Source organism: Callospermophilus lateralis, chromosome 7 (assembly GCF_048772815.1).
Source record: "Callospermophilus lateralis isolate mCalLat2 chromosome 7, mCalLat2.hap1, whole genome shotgun sequence".
NCBI lineage: Eukaryota > Metazoa > Chordata > Mammalia > Rodentia > Sciuridae > Callospermophilus > Callospermophilus lateralis.
In genome coordinates this window covers 120,144,288-120,166,403 of record NC_135311.1, presented here as the reverse complement: position 1 = coordinate 120,166,403, position 22,116 = coordinate 120,144,288, and the positions used below count along the sequence as shown (strand labels likewise).

The following is a 22,116-nucleotide window of genomic DNA, read 5'->3' as shown; positions in this document are numbered from 1 at the left end:
TTTTTTTACAAAGCACAGTGTGGGCCAAAGGAAACCAAAAAACCTGTATCTTTGACCTAAGCATGACCATGAATGAGGCTGCCAAATTTGGATTCTAGCCTAAAAGTCATCATTTCAGATTTTTGTGATGGAAGGACATTCATACACACTCTCTGACGGTTTCTCCATTAGATGAGGTCACTTGTAAGTTCTGTGGTGGTTTATGGAAATGTCCCCGGGCACAACAGTCCATTAATCCTCTGAAAGTAACTTCAATGGCAGCCCAAGCTGGCAGAGGCCACTCCTCCCCTCCCCGAATCCCTTGACCGTCATGTACACATTCCCTTCTTAAGCTCAGCCCTTGCAGGCATCTTGTCTGCTGCCTGCCCAGCCCCTCCATTGCCCAGGGACTCACGGACACACTGAGGGGGGACGTTGTGGTTGCTCCACAGGCCTGTCTCCAGACACTCCGCGGTGGCATCCGCGCCAGCCGCAAGGTGGTAGCCTTCGCTGCAGCTGTACACAGCCTTGGTCCCCACCGTGTACTCCTTGCCAAACACCATTCCATTCTTGGGGGCGTCAGGAAGACCGCAGGAAAGAGCTAGAAAAGGAGAGATGCATCATGAGTTTCTGGATGGGGTTCTGGGAAATATTTTGATCTTTCTTCTTCTCTCTAGGGCCCTAATAATATTATAGTAAAAAATAACAAAAGGGAAAAGACTCACAATAAAAAAAAAAGAAAATGGGAGTGTCATTGGCAGAGATTTTGAGGAAAAAAAATCTGGAAGATGGAGTAAAGACAGAAGTGCCTAGATAGATTAAATGAAGCAAAAAATCTGCAGCTCAGAAATATATGGGAAAGGCTTCAGGGTGAGACTTCCCTCCCTTCCCACAAATACAGCATGGGGCATTCAAGCATCCATTTTCCAAACAAAATAGAGATTTTTGTCTCTTTTACTTAAGGTCAGGGGAAGAACTCTCTTCAACAAACTAGGGCAGCTATGGTGGGAGTTGCCATCCCAGAAGAGTTCTTTTCCTAGAATTTAAGGTCTCTGAACCTAAGGGATGCCCCTCTATTATCCTGGCTACACCTCAACTCAACCTCTTATTCATGGGAGAGACCTATGGGCAAAGACATTTGTATTAAATAACAACAAAGGCAATCTACATTTGCTGCCTGGAAAAATCAACCTAGCCTTTACTTTTTAAATATGAATAATCACAGATCACTACACGTAGGAGGAACACCAGTAGGTGTCCATGTGATACACAAAGATAAGATTAAAAAGTAGGGGAAAAGATCCCCTTAGGAAACAGAGCTAATTCAGGAAACAGAGATGTGCAATCTTTAAACTTTAGATTCATAGTGTCTTGAGGCACCTGGGGACCTCGGGTGAAGGAGTGACAGCAATCACCTCTCATGGCCCTGCTCTCATGGATAGCTGAGAGGACACAAGAGGACTCCTCAGCCAGCGAGAGGGTAAGTTGAGTCTCATGTTCTCCATGCCTAAGTGACATCCCCCAACCTAGAGGTAAAGGGACATTTCTGTGGGTCAGGGAGGAGAAATACAAGCACAAAGTATCTGAAATGTGTGGAATGAAACCTCTGTGGGAAGACTACACGGAGCCAGAGAACGGGGCTGGGGAGGACAGAGAGGTATTTGGGGACCCAGAATCTCTCAGGTAGAGTGAACTCATGGTTTGAGAGAGAGAATGTCAGACCCTTCCTGACCCTTCAAGGGCCACAGCACACATACACTCAGGAGAACCCTGGTCCCCGTGGAGGAGGGAGTGAGGAGAGCTTCCTGGGTAGCCATCGAGGTGCGTGCTTGTGGGGTATAGAACCAGGATTCCAGAGAACGCAGAGGGGGAACATCGGAAGGAGGCTTAGAGTGGAGTGGGAGGAAGGCACGTGGAGCAACACCAGGATGGCTTCCTTTGAGAGTGACAAAGGTAACAGATGAGAGGCTGGGTAGTTTGCAATGGGAGCTCTGGACAAAAGACTTGTCCATGTTGATGTGATTAAAGACACAAACTGAAGCCAGATAATATTTGCCATTTGTGGACAGTCAGTTCTTTGTGACCTTTGCTTAGGGCTTACAGTAGAATATTAACAGCATACTGTTTCTTCTCTTTGGGAAAGAGCAGGCTCAGATCAGTAGGTTGTGAGGATCAGCGATGATGAATGTCACTAAAAGCACTTCACCACACTGGGAAGCAAAGAAAAATAAAATCTAACAGCAGCATAATTTCCTCTTCTTGTCTATATAAAGGACAAAGTTTTCCTCTTCTGTTTGAAATGCAGTACATATTGTTGAGATTTTGGGATAAAAGACAATCTCCATGTGCCGCTGGTAGAAGTGTAAATGAGGACAACATTTGTAAAAGGCTTTTATCGAAAGCTATTAATTTTGCATATTTTGTGATTCAACAGTCTCATTTCTGGGCATTTATTTTGATGAAATAAACATGGATGTTCATAAGATGGAGTTAAAAGTTTTGGGTAGCAAAAAGTATGGACTCCAAATGACTCACAGTAGAACTATACTTGATTACACATCAGTTTTCCCATAATGCTATGCAATCACCAAAAATAATAATGAGGAAGTATATACAATTCTTTGAAAGGTATTGATAAAATATTAAAAGTTTTATACACTGACGATCCTATTTTTGCAATCAATCTATAGAAAACCAAAGGAAACGAGCTGAAATGTTAGCAGTAGCAATCTCCTGTGATGGAATTATTGTTCATTGTTGCTTTTTTTTTTTTTTTGCATTATTTGTAGTTTTATTTCCACCCCCACCTCCAGATTCCTAGTCTAAATGTATATTCCTCCAGGGGTCAAAAGTGAAGTCTAAAAGATACTGCCTGCAAGCTAAAGGGTAGTCTGTACATTTCAAATGTCTGATCAACTCACTCGCTCCCCTCCCCTCCTCTGGGAGCCCTCCCTCATGTCTAGTGGGTGGATCTGTTCTTACTCTGTCACTCTGCATTTATGTGCTCACATATTCATCTCCCCCATGGCTCTGAAAACAGAGACTGCTATGCATATGTCATCCCAGGGCTGAAGGTATTATGGATGCTTGGTAAATATTTGCTAGATTAATGAATTCATTATCAAACCCCTGGGAAACCTGCATGTAGAAGTGACTCATTTTGACAGAAGCCAAGAGTTGAGTTAGATCCCAGTCGCTTTGTGACTTGTTTCCCACCTGCTTCTCACCTTGACAGAGAGGAATGGCCTCGCTCCACAGGTGGTACCCCTGGGGGTGCCGGGTACAAATGGCCATGCTGTGTCCCACCAAGCGGTATCCTGTGTTGCAGCCAAAGTGGATGGAGCCTCCGGGCTGGGTGCTGGTCTGGCCCAGAATGAAGCCGTGGAGTGGAGCCCTGGGCAGGCTGCAGTAAGGGGCTGAACAACAAGATGTGGCTCAGGGAACCAGGTGTGAGCAGGAGCACAGGTGGTCTCTCATGCTGGCCCCCTACCCTTCTTCCCTCCTCCCGTTTCTTTATCTGGACAACTGCCGTGTTGTGTCCTCTGCTATTTAGGAAGGTCTGAGTGGTTAATATTGGGAAAAAGAAAAAAGCCAGTTTAAAAGCAAAAGCAGAATAAAGGAGAATTTAAAAAACTGCTCCATGAAGAACTGGGTCCTCTTTGAGGCCTGAGGGCAGCCCTGGATGCATGGTCCGGATCAGGCTCCCTGGCATCCTTGGAAAGTGCAACCCGATGAGATTGGCTCCTGAAAGGTGAGACTGCAGGGGCCTCAGTTTCTAACTTCTCCAGGCCTGTGACTTGGGACAAACCACTGAAACTTGTTTAGCTCCAGTGTCCTCCCCTGGAAGTTGGGATCTACACGTATCCACCTCAGGTCTGTGGACAATTTAAAAAACACCATGTGTATAAAGCTTGTATCTTCTTGTCTGGAGATCACACTCCTCTGTGAACAGAACTGGTGGTTTAAATATCTTCACACCACACTCATGGGTGTCTCTCCTCTCTTTGTCCCTTCTGTCCTGCATATATTGTATATATGAGTCCCCCTCACTCAGGGACATGTTATAAAATACACTTAGTCACAGTAAAAGACACATGCAAATTATACATATCTACTTATTGTAATTATTAAGTACTAATTGTTGTTACTAATGTAATCAGCCCCCTTTCTAGGTGGCATATCTGCTGTATGTACAAGTGGATCATTGCTCCCAAATGGATGAGTCTCTGAACATCAAGGAAAGGCAACTCCTTAATAGTTTTTAGTTCCCAATTTATCAACAAGGGTAGGAAATGCTGATTTCCCTTTAGATTGAGTAGCTGAACTGTCCCAAGTCATAGGCCTGGAGAGAACTGAGTCTCATTCTTCCCAGAGAGGCACCTAGAGGTTTCTTTTTCATCAAGAGGAAACTGAGCCGGAAGCAGTTCAGTGCCTTGGTAAATAATCCTGAGCTAGACCGTAATAGAACTGGTGGCTGATCCTGGGGTGGTCATGATTCCCCACCCTAGGGTGTACATCAGGGAAAGGAGAGAACGTGGAAACTGGACCCCAAGGTAGTAAAGATCTATCTCCTCCCAGGCTCCCTGCAGCTTTATCTAGTTGGCTCTCCCTGGAGGCCATACTCCAGGGTTCTTTAGAACTGCTCTAGTGGGCCCTCTAAGTTGGGCTGGTCTTGTAAGTAGGAGGCCCAAGCAAGACATGGATCAAGAAAGACAGGCAATACCAAAGGCAGAACTTGAGAATTTGATGTCCCTCCCTAAAAATATACTTCAGAAATGTGTCCCACACTTGTTTGGAGTATGCTGAGGGTCACTGGGCATGGTGGAATTCCCCATGGCCTTAAGTAATTCAACTCCCCCCTCCAAGCTTGCAGGGCCCAGCCAGCAGTCAGGGGGCCCACCACCCTTCCGAGTGGGTATCAAGCAGCTTGGCAAGTTCTCTTCCAACACGTCAGTAATGGCAGTTTGGGTAGATTTGGTTTTCCATCTGATTACATGCCCAGGGATATTTCTGGGTTCCTGGGTCAGCTGTTTGTGTGGCCTGGACTTTGATCTGACTCTGCCTATAAGATGTGGCTTGTCATAAAAGAGAATGAAACCCTGCCACCTGGGGTCATGTGGATGGAACTGGAGGACATTCTGTTAAGTGAAATAAGCCAGGTACAGAGAGACAGTGCTGCATGTTCCCACTCATATGAACAAGCTAAAAAGGCTGATTTCACAGAGGTAGAGAGTAGAATAGGGGTTGCCAGAGCCTGGGAAGGAGAACCGGCAGAGGGGACAGAAAGAGGAAGGTTCTCCGGTACAGAAATACAGTTAGACAAGAGGAATAAATCCTATAGTACTCAGCAACACAGTAGGATGACCCTCGTCAAAAATAAATTGTGTATTTCAAAATAGCGAGATAAAGGTTTTTGATTATTTTCAAATGTGGTAGACATTTGAAAATAGACTTGCTAACTGCCCTAGTGTGATCACTATATACTTTTACACATCTAGGGGTACAGTGTGGCATAAAAGTAATATACTATACAGATATATCTATGTCACACTGTACCCATAGATACGTAAAGGTTTATGTGTTAACTAAAAAAATAAAAAATAAAAAAGCAATAGGAATCAAAAAGACGGGGCTTGCATAGCAGAGGAGACGCTCCTGGCCTCAAAATACAGCCCGTTCTTGCTGCTTGTGTGACCTTTACCAGAGAGAGATCCATTGTAGGGTTTTTGGTTGAGGAATTTTACTAATGTTTCCTAAATTTCTAAAGGGAGGCTTTTAAAGGGGGGGCAGGAGCCCCCTTGGGCATCACGGGCTCTGGTATGATAGCTGGTAGGAACTGAGCCCTAACTTATCCTAGAGATACAGGCTGGCACTATGAGAAGACGGGAAGAGACTGAAAGTGGGGAAAAGACTAGAGAAAGAGGCAACAGGATTCTGCCTCTGCCACTCCCAGGTGGGGGAGATTTAGACAGGGAGAAGCTGCCCAGTCCCCATGAGGTACCCACCACCTTGCTGAGGACCTGGAGCCCAGCTTATTTGGGTGTTTTGGGTGAATGACTGAAGGGGCTCAGAGGCCCTGGTCCTTCTCAGGAGCCCTGATGGGTTACTCACCTGAATACCGAATCTTAAAGCCCTTTCGATTGTAGGCGTGGTCAGATGACCAGCGCAGGTACACAGAGTTGCTTGAGCTGGTGACAATCAGAGGAGCAGAGTAATTCCCACTGAGGGCTTTCAACAGAGGACTTTGTCCTGAGGGACCTAGGTTGAGAAGGACACATGATTACAGGCTGCAACATCCTTAAGGAAAAGGAGGACAGTACGACACCATGTCCCTGGAACACCACTTTAACTTCCCACGAACTTGGCAAAGTCAAGGGATCACAGAGAGCAGGCCCTGGGCCAGGATGTCTAGATAGTGGCAACTTGAAGGACACAGAATTTCTCTTATAAGTGCTGGGAATGGGGACAAGTTAGTGTTAGGTGTAGAAAGCTGCTTTTTTTGTATGTACCCCAGGACAGCTGCTTCTTTGGATGCTGGTCATACGGGGAAGAAGCAAGCTAAGCAAGCTAACATCACTGCTTCTGTAGTCTAACTTATAAGACCCCTGTCTCTACCGTGACTGGTGCAGAAATCAGGGCACTAGATAGACTATATGTCACTCATGCTGCTGACCACCCCTGGACAAAACACCATAAGGGATTGGAGGCAATCTCTTTTGAGGTAGCACTATGAGGGACAGTAGGTACTATGTGGCCAAGCACCATGAGGGAGGGGGGTGCTTTCTTTCAGATGTTGCTACTGGACTCTCTGGCAAAGTCTCCCATCCAGCCTGTCACTACTGGACCTTCTCTGTGAGCATTTCTCAATAAACCTATGTCTCACCTGCTATCTCTGGATGCCTTCCTTGGTCTCTGCAGCCCACCCCACTAGTCTAGCACAACTGGGCTGGGGACATAGGTTATTCCAGCTCTACAGAGCACAGGTGCTGACACCAGGGCTTAAAGTGCTGGGTGACTTTGAGAGTCAGCAGCGTCCTCTCTCTGCACCCACTGGTATTGCTCAAGGGTTCTTTCCTCCTAAGCCCAGATCTAAAGCAGTGCTCTCAGGAGAACCTGCCTAGAGCAGCTGGCAGGTAAGATGATATCTATTTGCCATTTTGAGATTTAGCCAGGGTCAAGCAGCTGGTTGATGGAAGAGCAGGTTTTCAAACTGGGAACCTCTTCCATTTGGATACCCTTCTTCTGCATACTAAAAACAGAATGAATAGAGAGCAGCAAAACTAGAGGAAAACATGAGGTCTCAGCATCATAAGTAACAGAGATCCCCAACATTTCTTCCAAGGCCCTTTGAGGAAGGCCTCCCTCTTCCCTTTTCCTACCTTAAATGCCTGGGATTGCATTTCCTACCTTAAATGCCTGGGGTGCTGATTCAAGGGAGGCACAGCACACAGTGGGATAATCCATAACTCAGGATTTATCACCCTGGACAAGGCCCTGAGTGAAGGTTCTGATATACTGTTAGACCACTCAAGGAAGATTGGGAAAGTAATGGACCACATTGAACAAAGCAGGACCATCAAAACTGCTGTGGCACACCATGGAGGAAGGGGCTCGGAGGCTCAGACAAGCAGCAGACTCAAATAGGTGTGAGAGCAGAACTCCCACCAGCTGACGGTATTCCCTGGAAGGGTCTGGAGGACACTCTGTTTAATTAAAGTAATGGAGAATGCACTGGGGAGGGGATCACCAGCATTACTGAGGCCCTGAGCAATGGCTGTCCTCCATAAGCAGAAGCTTTGGGAGGAGAGGCTGTCATGGAACCAGGCTCCCTGGTAGTAATGGGGATGAGTATTGAGGATGGTCATATAGGGAACAAAGCAAGCTAAGCAAGCTAACATCACTGCTTCTGTAGTCTAACTTATAAGACCCCCTCTCTCTACCGTGACTGGTGCAGAAATCCTAGGATACATAGGCCAAGTGGAATCAGTGAACAGCCTGAAGCAAAGTTGGAGAAATTACTAAAATGGGTACCAAGGTTAGAATGGCCTTGGGAGGGCCTGATCAGAGGGTCTATGGAGATGGCCCATAGAACATGGGATTCCTAAGGGCAAGACAATGGGCAGCCAAAAAAGATAGAGATGTATGAGCAAAGCAGATGATGACTAGATAACCAGTGGGCAAGGAAATCTGCCCACATTGGACATTCTCAATCCCTTGTACAGTTTGCAGACCACCAGGCCCGGTTGCCTCTCCCATTCCAGAACATTTCTGCTAAAGGAGAGGCTGGGTCCCTATGAAAAAGGATCCTGCAAAATAGTGCCAATTGTATATAATAGTGATTTCTCTATTCCTTCCCCCCCAAAGCCCTACCACTATATACTCCAATAACTGAATATTGTAGAAATGAGAATGTCTAAATATCTTAAAGTCTTTGGATACAAGGTGTGAATGAGGCTGATTCCTGAAGATTCAGAGCCTATCATGACTGTACTATTTAGATTGAAGTTGGTAATAAATGGAGTCCTGGCCCAGTTCTACCTCACAGTCTAAACATAACCAAGGAGTAACCTAGTTGAAACAGCTGTGCCAGATGTTGTATCTTCGTCAGAACAGATTAACATAGTCTTGGTTACATGGATCTGGCAATGCATTCTTTTCCATGCCCATCAGAAAGGAGGATCAGAATCAACCTGTATCCATATGAAGCAGGCAGCAGTATTAATTCTCCTGAATTTCGTCAAAATAGAGTATGAAGGACTGGGGGCCATCTGGACATCCTGTAGAATTTAGCATATTGGTTCACTATATTGAGGGCATCATATTAATCGGATCTGATGAGGCATTAGTGACAATTAGTGCAGATGCCTTTGCAAGACTCATGCTCCACAGAGTAAGATATAAATCCTAAAAGGTCTGCAGTGAAATTTTGAGGGTGCAGTGGTTTGGGGCTTGCTGAGATATTATTCCTTCTGGGTTAAAGACAAATGACTGCACCTTTCCCCTCCCATGACCAAAGAAGCAGCTCAGTGTAGACTTTGTGTTTTGGAAGCAGCAAGGTCTTTATCTGGGAGTAAGGTATTGAATGACCCAATTTACTGGCTGACAGTCAAGTGTGCTTGCTTTGAGTGGGGACTAGAGTAGGAAGGGGCTCTGTAACAGGTCCAGCAGCCACACAGCCCATTAGATCCAGAGTCTTGGGTTTCTGTGTAGAGCAAGATAGCACGTGGGGCCAGGAAAACTGCAGCACAGACTCTCAGAGACCTGAAGCCTTCTGTAGTAGAGAGGGACACAGCTTTGGCCTGACTCACCATCGAAGATCTCAAACTCATCATACTGCTTCTCACTGAGGAAGTATTCCACCGTGAGGGAGATGTTGTACTCAGGCTCCACTCTCACCAGCCAAGAGCAGGTCTGGAACTGGGGGTAGCTTCCAGGGTAGCTCTGGCTCAGGATCACGCCCGTGGAGTCTGTCAGAAGCTCATTTGTCGGGCAGTGCACTTCGAGGAAAAAAAGAAACACCAGGTAAATGGGGTGAAGATGGAACAGGGACCAACACATTTGCTTTTTCCTGGTGCAAAAGACAACCATTGGAAAATCAGTATTTGAGCATAAACAAGACCCATACCTGGCATTAACTGCTCCATGACATCAGGAGACCTTGGACACTGTGTCAACACTACAGTATTGCTGGGACTTGGGCCTTGCCAGTTGCTGGGAATCAGTTCCTAGCTTAGATGTGGGCACTGCTACCTGGCTTTGGAGTAGGTATGGATGGTGCAAACATAGAGTCAGCAGTAAGGAACCCCAAACTCAAAAGAGTTGATCTCTAGGGTGGGTTAAGTTTATACAAAGATAGTATAGGGTGCAGGTAAATCCATGAAAGTTTGGGCCAAATGTATTTGGATTTATAGCTCACCTCTGCCCTAGCAACCTGTGTGGTCTTCAACAAATTCTTTCTGCTTTGTGTGATGGCTTCTCCATCTCCCACTCAAGAGATATGACTTACCTCCCAGGACCATTGTATTATATAAAATATTATTTGTTATGAGACACTATATGTACAGTACACAACATAGTGCTTCAACAAATCATAGAGATGGTGATGGTGATGTGATGGTGATGGTGATGGTGGTGGTAATGGTGGTGGTGATGGTGATGGTAGTGATGATGGTGATGGAGTGATGATGGTGATGGTGATGTGGTGGTGATGGTGGTGGTGATGTGATGATGGTGATGGTGATGATGGTGGTGGTAATGTGATGGTGATGGTGGTGACAATAGTGATGGTGATGGTGATAAAGATGATGACGACGAAGATGATGATGATGATGGTGTGATTGCATCAAGAGCAGAAAGGGTTCAGCAACACTTGGACTGGCTAAGTGGCAGTATTAACACATCTGAAGAAAAAAATGCCACCCTAAGTAAGACATTCAGTGTGGACCTTAAGAATGGAGGAGTTAGAGGAGAATTGGGCTTTCTCATGTCACAATGAAGGGGTGGGAAGATGCTGGTTCAGAAGGGCCTTGCACACCCCAGGTATGAGGAGCTGCTCTGTCCTGGGGCACAGGGAGTATCACAACAGCAAGGAACAAATTACATGGGATCCATGGAATCAAGTTCCATTTGCTTGGTTTGGGGACTCCAAAGCAAAGTTCTAAGGACTAAATCAATTTCTTTGGTGCCCTTGACAGTGGTACAAGTATCAGGAAGAACTGGTGTTTTGCTGTAGATGTGCTGTTAGCCAGGCTTCCTGAGTGTGCTGAATTCTGCGACATAGATAAAAGGGAGCTTCTGGGAAAGGAAGGCCAAGAAGTAACCTTGGGAAGGAGACTGTAGCTCTTTACCCATCTCACCATTTCCTTCATCCCCTGCCTTCACAGAGGAGGGGCTTGCTGATCAGCTCTGGGGATGGGCTCACATGCAGGGGTTTGTTGTGGTCCCAAATGAGTTTCACATGACTCATTCGGGATTCCTTCCAAGTAGCATTGACAGACACTAGCTTTTCCAGGGAGAGATTCTTTTTCATTTGGTAAGAGGAAGAGGAAAGTAAATGGCTTCTAGATGGAGACCCACCTGACTTTTGCAAAGCTCCTGACCTTACTAACCTGACCTGCACTGGCTACTGAGGTGAGGTGATATTTAAATTAAGGGGATCTGGTCCACTCTGGCCTCTACCAGTCCTGCTTCCCAGGGTTTTTACATCCCCACTTAAAAATGCAAATGGACATATTCTCTCAACTGAGATTGGTCCACAGGTTCTCTTTTTTGTGTCAACTTTTCAGATTTATGCAGGAGCGTTTCTAAGGTATGCTTGAGATTATCCGGTCTCTGAACATTTAGTAGTATTCAAGGAAACAGCTACTTTTGTTGTCTTTGGTGGGCTTTCTTCTGATAATTTTCTCTATTTCTTTTAAAGAATTTGAAAACTGTAAACTTCCTATCTTCATTGGGGTCAATTTAGAAAATTGTACTTTCCTAGAAAATAATTCATGTCATCTAGGTTTTAAAGTTTATTGGCATAGATTTGTGAAAAGTCGCCTCATGATGTAAAAAATGTTTTCTTACTTCAATGATCATAGTCTGCTTTTCATTATTTATTTATTTACTTATGTATTTACTTATTTATTGGATATGTTTTTGATTAGGTTATCTAATAATTTGAGTTTTTCTGCTTTCTATTTCAAGTACATCTTTTTTACTTATTTATCAGTCAGGAAGTTTTTCTGTTTTATAATTCACTATCTTTTTAAAATTCAAAAATTTGAGATATAATTTATGCACAATAAAATATGCAGATTTTAGGTATACTAGTCATTGAATCTTAGAAAATATATACACCCATGTAACTACTACAACAATCAAAATATATATTATTTCCATTAACCTATGAAGTTCCTTCATATCCCTTTGCAATCAGTGTGACCTGCCTCACTCTCCAGGAAAACACTGGTGTTATTTTTATAGTCATAAATTATTTTGCCTGTTCTAGAATTTTACACAATTGGAATCATACAATGATTATTTTTGCATTGACTTCTTTTGCTAAACATAATATTTATAAGACTCAGCCCATGCTGTTTTGCATATCAACACTTTTTAATTTTTACTGTTCAATATCCTTCACCTGTATGATCATAGGGCAATTTGTTTATTCATTCTCCTATTGAGGAACATTTGAGTTGTTTCCTGTTGTGTGTTATTAAATAACTCATGTAAGTTTTTGGTGGATCTAGGTTTTAATTCGCTTGAGTAAATAACAATAGTTTAAGTAACTGTATAATTTTAAATTATGCAATAGGATAAGTATTTGTATAATTTGTATAACTGATGGCTTCAATTTTCATTTCCTTGATGACTACTTATGTTGAACAATTTTTCATGTGCTTATTGGCCATTTATACATCTTATTTTGTAATATATGTATTCAGTTCTCTTGTCTATATATTACTGGATTGAGTTAGAAAAATTCTTATTTGGTCTGGTTATAAGGTTTTTTTCTTTTTTGGCACTAGGGATTAAATCCAGGGATGTTCTACCACTGACCTACATCCTGATCCCTTTATATTTTTTAGTTTGAGATGGGGGTCTCACTAAGCTGCCTAGGTTGCCCTTGAACTTGCAATCCTCCCGCCTCAGACTCCTGTAGACACAAGTCTTTTAAGAGAAAATAAGTGTTGTGAATACCTCTCTTGTTCTTTAGTTTGCTTTTACTTTTTTCATATTTAGTTGCATGGGATTTTTCTTTGTGAATTTTGAAGCTCTTTTAATATCTGCATACAGACGTACATGTCTTTTTAAATGGAATTAATTATTTTGGCATATTACCAAAAATAGATATATTTTTGGTATTATCCTTTGTAAATTTATTTTTTTTCCTATGTTAAACATTTTTATGTCATATCTTTCTTTTTTTCTTCTAAACTATCTAAGGTTTTTATATTTAAATTACATCTTTTATAGAAAATAAATGGCCACTGTTTAAAGCCTTTGAATTTTGGTATAATTTTTATGCAATAAAAGCCTATTTATCTAAATATATTTTTAAAATATTGTATGTAGCTACTTTTCTTTTGGTTAGAGAAAGAGATATATTAAAAATCTCTTACTTGTGAATTTCTCCTGTAATTCTGTCAGTTTTTCCTTCATATACTATGGTAGGTATTATTTATGACCAGTATATATTCTCAATAGATTATGTTTATTGTTATGAAATATCCTTTCTTGTTCTTTTTAATGCTTTCTGACTTAAACTCTATTTTTCTGATATTAATTTTGTTGTTCTAGCTTCTAGAGGCTAGTATTTTCTATGTACTTCTTGGAATTTTTGTTATGTATCTCTAGTTATAACTTTATTCTTTTTTTAAGTATTTTGTTAGTTGTAGATGGGCACAATACCTTTATCTATTTATTTATTTATTTATTTACTTATTTATGTTGTGCTGAGGATCGAACCCAGTGTCTCATACATGCTAGGCAAGCGCTCTACCACTGAGCCACCACACCAGCCCCATGACTTTATTCTTAATGTTGGAATTGCTCTGAGATGTTCTTAGATTAACAGTCTTCACCAACTCTTTCATGTTTCCATAGCCAGAGGCATGGTGCTGGGACTATAACAAAATGCTTGATCCTAGTCACAGAACTGAGACTTTATTGGAAAGGGTATTAGATGCAGTAGTGAGTGGAATAAGCCAAAGAGCAGAGGAAGTTGTGGAAAGAAGAGACATCCCTTATGAATGGCGGGAAGACCATGTTTTTAACATGGCAGTACTTCCCAGACTGATTTGCAGATTCAAGTCTATCCCTACCAAAAATCAAATCTGGGTTCTTTGCAAATGTTGACAATCTGATCCTAAAATTCACAGGCATTGAAAAGACTCAGAAAAACCAAAATAATATTGAAAAGGAAGAACAAAGTTGAAGGACTCACCCCATTTTTAGTAAACGGTACCAGGACAGATGGATCTCTACATGCAAAAAAAGAGAAGTTGGACCTGTACCTTGGCCATATACAAAAATTAAATAAAAATGGATCCAAGATCTAAATGCAAGGGCTTAAGCTATAAATTCTTAGAAGAAAGCATAGACTAGGCAATAATTCCTTAAAAATGATACCAAAAGCACAACAAACCCAAGAAAGATATATAAATCAGATATCATCAAATTAAAATGATTTTGCTTCAAAGAAGGCCATCAAGAAAACGAGAAGTCTGGGAGGCTGAGGCAGGGAGATTGCAAGTTTGAGGACAGTCTCAGGAACTCAGCAAGGTACTCAGCAACTTAACAAGACCCTTTCTTAAAATAAAACATAAAAGGGCTGAGGATGTGGCTCAATGCTAAAGCACCTCTGGGCTCAATCTCTAGTGCCCAAAGAGAAAAAGAAAAAGGAAAAAGAAAGTGAGAAGACAATCCATGAATTTTTTCCCCCAAATAACATATGGGAGGTTTCTATCAAGAATACACAAAACTATGACCACTCAATAATAAAAAGACAACCTAATTTTGAAAATGGTAAAGAACCTGAATGAACGTTCCTCCAAAGAAGATATATAATAAGCACATGAGAAGATGCTCAAAATCATTAGCCCTTGGGGAAATGCAAATGAAGACCACAATAAGATAACAGTTTCTATTCACTGGAATGGAAAGAATTAAAAGAGAAATAATAATATGTGTTGGCAAGGGTGTGGAGAAGTTGGAAGCCTCAAACACAGTTGTTGGGAATGTAAAGTGGTTTAGTCACCTTGGAAAGCAGACTGGTAGCTCCTCAAAAGGCTAGACAGGGAGTTTTTATAGGCCCAGTAATTTCATTTCTAGGTATATATCTAATTGAAATTAAGACATATTCTCCATACAAAAACAGATTCATGGATGTCATAGCAGCATTATTCACAATTGCCAAAAAGTAGAGTCAACCCAAATGTTCATTAACTGATGAATGGCTAAACAAAATGTGGTATATCCATTCAATGGAATATTATTTGGCAACAAAAAAGGTAATAGTGATACATACTATAGTAGGAATGAAACTTGAAAATACGACACTGAGTGAAAGAAGCCAGTCACAAAAGACCAGATATTGTATGATTTTTTTAATATAAAATAGCTAGACTAAGCAAATACATGGAGACAGAAACCAGATTGGTGTTTGTCTAGAACTGAGGAGTTAGAAGGAAATAGTGCCTGCAAATGGGCATGTGGTCTTTCTTGTTGGAGTGATAAAGATTGCTCACAGCAATGGCTGCAAAATTCTGAATGAACTAGAGTATTGACTTGGACACGTGAAATGAGTGAATTGCATCATGTGTGAATTATATCTCAATGAAGCTGTTGTTCAAAGAAAGTCTACAAGGCAAGAATGACACAGTCCCGCAGGAAAGCCCGGGACTGAGCATGATTGTTTGAGCTGTTTGGCATGCAGGGGCGTTGGCTCAACTGAAATAAAGAGGCAGTGAATTTCTCCATGTCCTGGGAGCCCAATTCTGTGGCTCATGGCTCCTAACACTAATGCACTAACAACCCCCGCTGCAGGTTCCTCTGCCTTGCTTCCCATGGGGTGGAGGAGAAGCTGGCCTATTTCTCCACAGGCACTAAGCGTTTGTTGTAGCAATAGCCCAGGAAGCAGCAGTAGCACGCGTTGTAATAATAGCAGAGACATGGAGCCATCAAGTATGCCTGGCATTTTTCTGAAGTGGTTCACGTGATGATCCCATTTCACTCCTCACAGCAGCCCCAGGGCCTGAGGGCAGTCATCATCCTCATTTCAGGGAAGAGAACCCTATACACAGGACAGGGGGTGCCTTGCCCTGGGTCAGATGCCTGGGGAGGGGAGGGTTGTTTGGGGTCGAGGAGGAGGGAATTCACCTGCTGTCAAGGCACCGCACTGGATGAGGACAACTGTGGACTCGGGGTCCCCTGTCAGCACACAGGACCTTGAGCACATTTATACTCCAGCCGGGCAAGATTTGGGGAGAGCCCTGCTCTCCCCAAGGACCCAGAATGTTCTCCTTCCAAAGCTCAGTATGCAATTCCAGGGAATGCTCAGGCAAGGAAAAGGGAAGACAGAAATAAACATGGCCACTATGGTCAATTCACAGCCCAGATCTCAGACAGGGTGGGGACTCATTCCTCATTCGCTCACTCACCAGCATTTACCACATGGTCTTTAGCTTACAAGGCAGGGACAGTTGAGCTAAGAATGGGGACTCAAGAGAGGAGTGAAGCCAGGGTTTGGTTTGGGAGGAACTCCAGGCCCAATAGATGAGGTTCAATGCAATTACCTTCACATATTGGGGGCGGGCCCTCAAACTGCAGGGAGGTTCCAAGTTTGCAGGTCAGGATTTCATTCCCCACTAAGGTAAAGCCAGGAAGACACCTGTAGCGAACGATGTCACCTGCCAAGAGAGACCAACATGGGGATGCTGTGGAGCAGTTGGACAGGGCTGTTGAGTACCCCTTAGCACCTTGAATCCACTTCCAAGCAAGCAATCCGTGGGGGGTCACTGCTGTTCAGACTTCAACAACTGGCTCAACTCTAATCCAGGGCCCAGATAACCCCTGCTTCCCTTTCACGGCTCAGTCTGGCTGGAGACCATGGATATCTTCATATTCTAAGAAATCCACACTGTCTTACAGGGATTTATTTCTCAAAATAGTGCTGGGATTTATTTCTCAAAATAATGCTGACTTGAATCACAGAGGAAAACCACTTTCCTGGCTCCTCTTCCTGGGCATGGCAAAAAGGAAGAGGGAGGGTATTTTGGATGCAAACTCGGTTGATAGACTGTCAACCCTCTTGCTCAGGGCTCTTGCTTTTCTCTCCCTGGACAGGAGAAAGAGCTGAGCCCTGCTGCCTGCCCCTCCCTCCAGCCATGGCTTGCGGTCCTTGCTATTTGGAAGGAGGTACCTACCTATGTTGAATTCTTCATTCTCAGTGACAACTTCAGCATTGGGGAGGATGGTGGGAGGTGGGCACTTGGTGAGTGGATAAGCTGAAAAGAGGAAAGAATCTGAGTCAGGCAAAAGTGTCACCGGGGCACACAGTCAGTCATTCATCTGCTCAATTCCTCACTTTCCCAGGCCTCGCTCATGCACACGGTAGATATTTATTAATGAGTATTTATCTGTACCCGGGGCAGGTTTAGCCAACTACTATTTTGCTTATCTTCTGTGATGCTTTTTATTTTCTTGATATGGAACCATCTTTCATAACTAGTAATAAAGCAGCAGCCAGCGATGGTCCTCAGCACTGAGGGAGGGGGGTATTGCTGAGCACCTTCTCTGTGTTGATACTTCTGTATGCTGAGCCCCCTAAGTCTCATGTGGCTGATCCCCTGGAGGTGTTCCTGCTTTACCTGTGAGCAGGTGAAATTCAGAAAGGTGAAGTTCCCTCCCCAAGGTCATGAAGGTATTAAGTGGTATTAGCAGGGTTGGAATCCAGATGTGGCTGCTCCCAAGTCCCATATTCTTTCCACCACTCTATGTCCTGAGGGTGGCTGCTGTGAGCACTGGCTGAACTTTGGCCCAATGTGGCTGACCTCAGTGGACATCCTGAGTCTTCCCCTTGGGGCAGAGGCTGGATGGCACTAAGGTGCAGGGTGGCGTTCCCCAGGCAGAGGCCACTGTGGGCTCCCAACTTGGCTTTCATCCCCTGGCACATAGTTAAGTACTATCTAAGTGTCAGCTGCCACTGCTGTTATTATTTCCAAAATTACCTCCACCCCTGCTATGTTTTTTAAAAATAGGTGTTTTAAAAATGATATAAATGTAATACATTGTGAATTTTTAAAAAGCTGAGATTTTTCTATGAAAACAGTAGGAAGAAAATTAAACCCATGCATTTTCTTCTCTGAGGTATCAGTTGCCTTTAACCCTAAGAACTTGGAGTATTTGTGCTCTGCATCTATAGCTATTTTTCTCTTACCACATTTGCATATGTTATATACTTTGTGCTCATCTTTGCCAAGTACCATTGCATTATAAGAATTTTCCCATATAATGAAATTTCTTCAAAAATATGATGGAAATGATATCACAAGATTTAATCATATGGATTTACTGGAATTTGTAGCACAGATTTCTAATGTCAACCATTTAGGTTTTCAAAGTTTTGCAATTTTAAAAAACTGTGATGAAATCCTGCACACAAGAATTTTTTTTAAAAATGATTTTTTTAGAAACTAGGACTGATTAAAATGCATGGCCTTTTAAAAGTGCAGCATCTCCTGCTGAATGCCAAGAATGTATTCCCAGGAATCAGATGTTAACTAGGATTCCTTTTTCAGATATTTTACATGGAAAAACATAATGCACTGTACATCAAAATCCAAAAAGAAAGAAAAATACCATAAAATCCAACAGCCATTATGTTATAAGCCAAACACTTAAAACATCACTTTCTGGGCACCCAACTATTAAATGGCTGTACTAAATAAAGGGCTTGGTGCACTGCCTCACACATACTTTGTGTCCTGAACCATAAACATTCAGTGCATCCTGCAAAAATTGCTGAGCTTTAAGACTTTAGGAGTTTCATGATGTAAAACTTGGAGCAGAAACAAGGGCTAGAACATGAAAGCCACGGTGGGTATGTGTTTGGGACAGGTGTGCGGTGGTAGAGGACCATGGTGACCAACCGCTCCTGTGACACTTCTCACTCGCTCTCCACTGTGGAATCTGAGCTTCTTTCCAGATGCTCACGTGGCATGCTGTCATTTTACCAACTGCAGCTGGGAAGTAATTTGGGACGTTCCCTATGTATGGTTTAATTTAAAATGTCCTATTATGTTTGGGGGACCTCGCTTTAAATTTTTATACAGTTGTGTTGGCTGAAGAGTGTCACACTGAGAGATACGTGAGCTTTATGGAGTGTAGGCATTAAAGCTCAAGAGGCACTCTTGAGGTAGCTGAGCCTGTATAATCTTGATTTAACAGAAACCAGGAGGACCGCATCTGCTCTTGAGGGGTGCTTCCAGTTAACTCTCCAGGAAAATTGTTCCAACTGACATATCAAGAGATGACAGTCTGTCCAACACTGAGGGCTGCCGTTTTTCTTTTGTCCAATTCACCGGGTGGTGACCTATCGAGGGCTCACCTTGGGTCAGGTCCTGTGCCAAGAATACAAGGATAACAAGCAATAGTCCCTACCCACCCAGGACTCAGAGCCCACCGGGGGAGACAGCATTCATTTCAATCTTTGCCAATGTGACAAAAAAATCAGCACTTATTTTCTTTTAATTGGCATCTGATAACTAATAGGTTAAACATTTTTCATACACTAATAGGCTATTTGCATTTTTCTTTTAAACTGTCTATTCATATCCACCCCCCGCCCCCAGCCTTTTTTCTTTTTTTTTGCACCAGGGATTGAACCCAGAGGGGCTTAACCACTGAGCAACATCCTCAACCCCTATTATTTTTTGAGACAGGGTCTCCCTAAGTTACTGAGGGCCTTGCTAAGTTGCTGAGGCTGGCTTTGAACTTGCAATCCTTCTGCCCCAGCCTCTGGAGTCACTGGGATTGTAGGTGTGCACCACCGTGCCTGGCTTTCTCACATTTTTTAAAAGGTGCCTTATAGTCATACATACTGATGGGATTACATATTTGTACATGCACATAATGCACAAAGTAACAATGTAATTTGGCCAATATCATTCTATTTATGTCTTTTGCTCCTCTTTTTTCTTACAAATTTGAAGAACTCTGGATATTCAAGATTGATCTTAGCCTCTTAACTCTATATTCACAGCTTGTCATTTGCTGAATTTTATTTATGGCACTCTTCTGATTGTAGAAGTCTCATTTTTTTTAAATTTAGACAACTGTCATTTTCCTTAATAGTTTTTTCTTAAAATTGGTATCTTCTATTCTTAGCCTCATACTTACCTTTAAAACTTCTATGGTATGCTTCACTTTTCCAGAAAAAAAATCACTAAAAAATAATCTCCACTTAAACACAGCCTGGGTATGTTACAGTCTGTGGTTATTATTTGGATTGGGAGTGATTTCCCATTGCATTTTTAAAAATATTATTATTATTTAAATTACAAATTTCTGTTCCATGCAGGAAGTTAATGGAAGGCCAGAAAGAAACAAAACAAAAATTCCCCCAGTCCCCCCATCTAGGTATAATACTCTTGGCATTTTGGTGTACGACCATCAGTCTTTCATAGACACCTCCATCCCCAACCCCCCAATACACACTATTACATCAATGGTGGGGGACAGGCAAGGCTGACTCCTTTGTTTTGTTTTATGCCCACCCTTCTCATCCTCCTTGGTGGTGAGGCACTGATTTGGGCTAGTCAGATCCTAGTACTGTTAACATGGTCACTGGAAGGCAGGTGGGGTCCTTGCTTTACGTGAGCAGCCGTCCACTCAGCAGTGGCCATTGAGGCCAGTATACACCGTATTCTTTCTTGTGTCTTTTTCTGCTTGCCCTTCCTCAGGCTCATGGGTATGCTGGACTGGCCACTGAGCCACATCTCCAGCCCTATTTTGTATTTTATTTAGAAACAGGGTCTCACTGAGTTGCTTGATACCTTGCTTTTGCTGAGGCTGGCTTTGAACTCATAATCCTCCTGCCTCAGGGATTACAGGTGAGCACCACCATATCCGGCTAATATGTGTTCTTTGTTTTGAGTTCTTGGCTCATCGCCCCTTGGGTGAGTATGTCCTTGAGTGACTGTTCAGATTGAGACTAGGGTAGTACTGTCATTAAGTTCCCACATCCCAACAGGTGACTGCTTCCTCCCTTCACACATGGAGCCCCAACGTTTCCGCCGCTTACACATCTACAGAAGCGTGTCTTTTATTTTCTGCAACCCAATGCCAAATATTGGTCTGAGAATTGCCTGGATTTGGTTCCCTTATGGTAACTTTCTCAGCCTGGATTCTAGTAGATTTCTCCTACTCTCCATCCTTAGAATTTGAAAATATTGCCTGGCTATTTTTGATTTTTTCTGCTATAAGGTCCACCTGATCACTCTACCTATACAGATCTTCCTTCAGCTCAGGAAAGTTTATTTATTTATTTATTTCTATTCCATTCATTTGGCTCTTTCCTTTATATATTTTTTTCCATCCTTATGCGGGATCTTTGTTCACTGGCTCTCCTGTTCACCATCTTTTCCCAATCAAGTTCAAGTCTCTGTCCTCCTCCCTCCTCCTATAGACATTTTTGAGTTTGTTCTCCACTTTTCTGAAATGTTTTTCTACAATGTAGTTTCTCCTAGCTAATTCCTGTGCTAATTTAAAATGTGCTATTGCATTTCTTTTCAATCTTATTTCTTGTTATCTATCTCCCCTGTCAATTAACAAATTTTAATCTGAAATGGTCACAAAGGTATAGGAAAAGTTGGAACCATATTACAAAAACCTTTCATTCCATGAAATGTTTGAATGAAAGCAATTATCACGATGCCTCATAACCCTGGAATTTTTTAGTGTGTATTTCCTACAAACAAGCGCGTTCTCCCACATAAACACAAAATAACGATCAAAATCTGGAAATGAATATGATACATCACTGCCTCAAATCCTTCCATCTCATGCAAGTCTCTCTGCTGGCCCCAATAAAGTCTCAAATAGCGGAAGGATCCAGCTCAGAGTCGTGCTGTGCTAGATGTCATGTCTCTTTGGTTTCCGTTAGTCCAGTTCAGTTCTGAAGTCTTCCCTTGACCTTCATGTCTTTTCCAAGTTTGCTGAATATTCACAGTGAATTTATAGCATGCTCCTAGTTTAGTTTTGTCTGATGCTTCCTCTTGATTAGACTTGGACTGTGCGTCTTTGACTGGACCATCATGGGAGTCATGGCGGGTTCTTCTCAATTGCATTTTCTCAACCAGGGTCTGATGTCTTGTCCCATCACTGACGAGGCCAACCAGGATTGCATGATCACAGTGGCACTTCTAGGCTTCTCTACCCAAAAGCGATTCTAACACAGATTGTAGTTATTTTAAAGGAAGAAGCTTGAAACTGTGCAAATGATCCATTCTCATAAAACTTGGAATGCATTCACTGATGTCTATGTGGCTAAATGTAGTGTCGTGTTATTCAACAGGTGGCCATTTGTTACCATTACCAATGCCTTTGATGTTCACATTATCCCTGGTGTGGTCAGCAGGAGTTCCTTCA

The 22,116-nt window shown here is 42.7% G+C and overlaps 1 protein-coding gene across 1 annotated transcript in view; it reads right to left on the bottom strand.

Annotated features, from left to right (window-relative positions):
• The window catches only part of Csmd2 (CUB and Sushi multiple domains 2), a 535,133-nt gene that overhangs the window by 43,712 nt on the left and 469,305 nt on the right, over positions 1–22,116 (bottom strand). Inside the window, exons 45-50 of the mRNA XM_076862996.2 lie at positions 16,893–16,973; positions 16,263–16,376; positions 9,288–9,476; positions 6,091–6,237; positions 3,207–3,395; positions 395–580 (exon numbers count right to left, since the gene is read on the bottom strand). Coding sequence (XP_076719111.2) covers positions 395–580; positions 3,207–3,395; positions 6,091–6,237; positions 9,288–9,476; positions 16,263–16,376; positions 16,893–16,973 — 906 coding nt within the window. The remainder of the gene's footprint in view (positions 1–394; positions 581–3,206; positions 3,396–6,090; positions 6,238–9,287; positions 9,477–16,262; positions 16,377–16,892; positions 16,974–22,116) is intronic.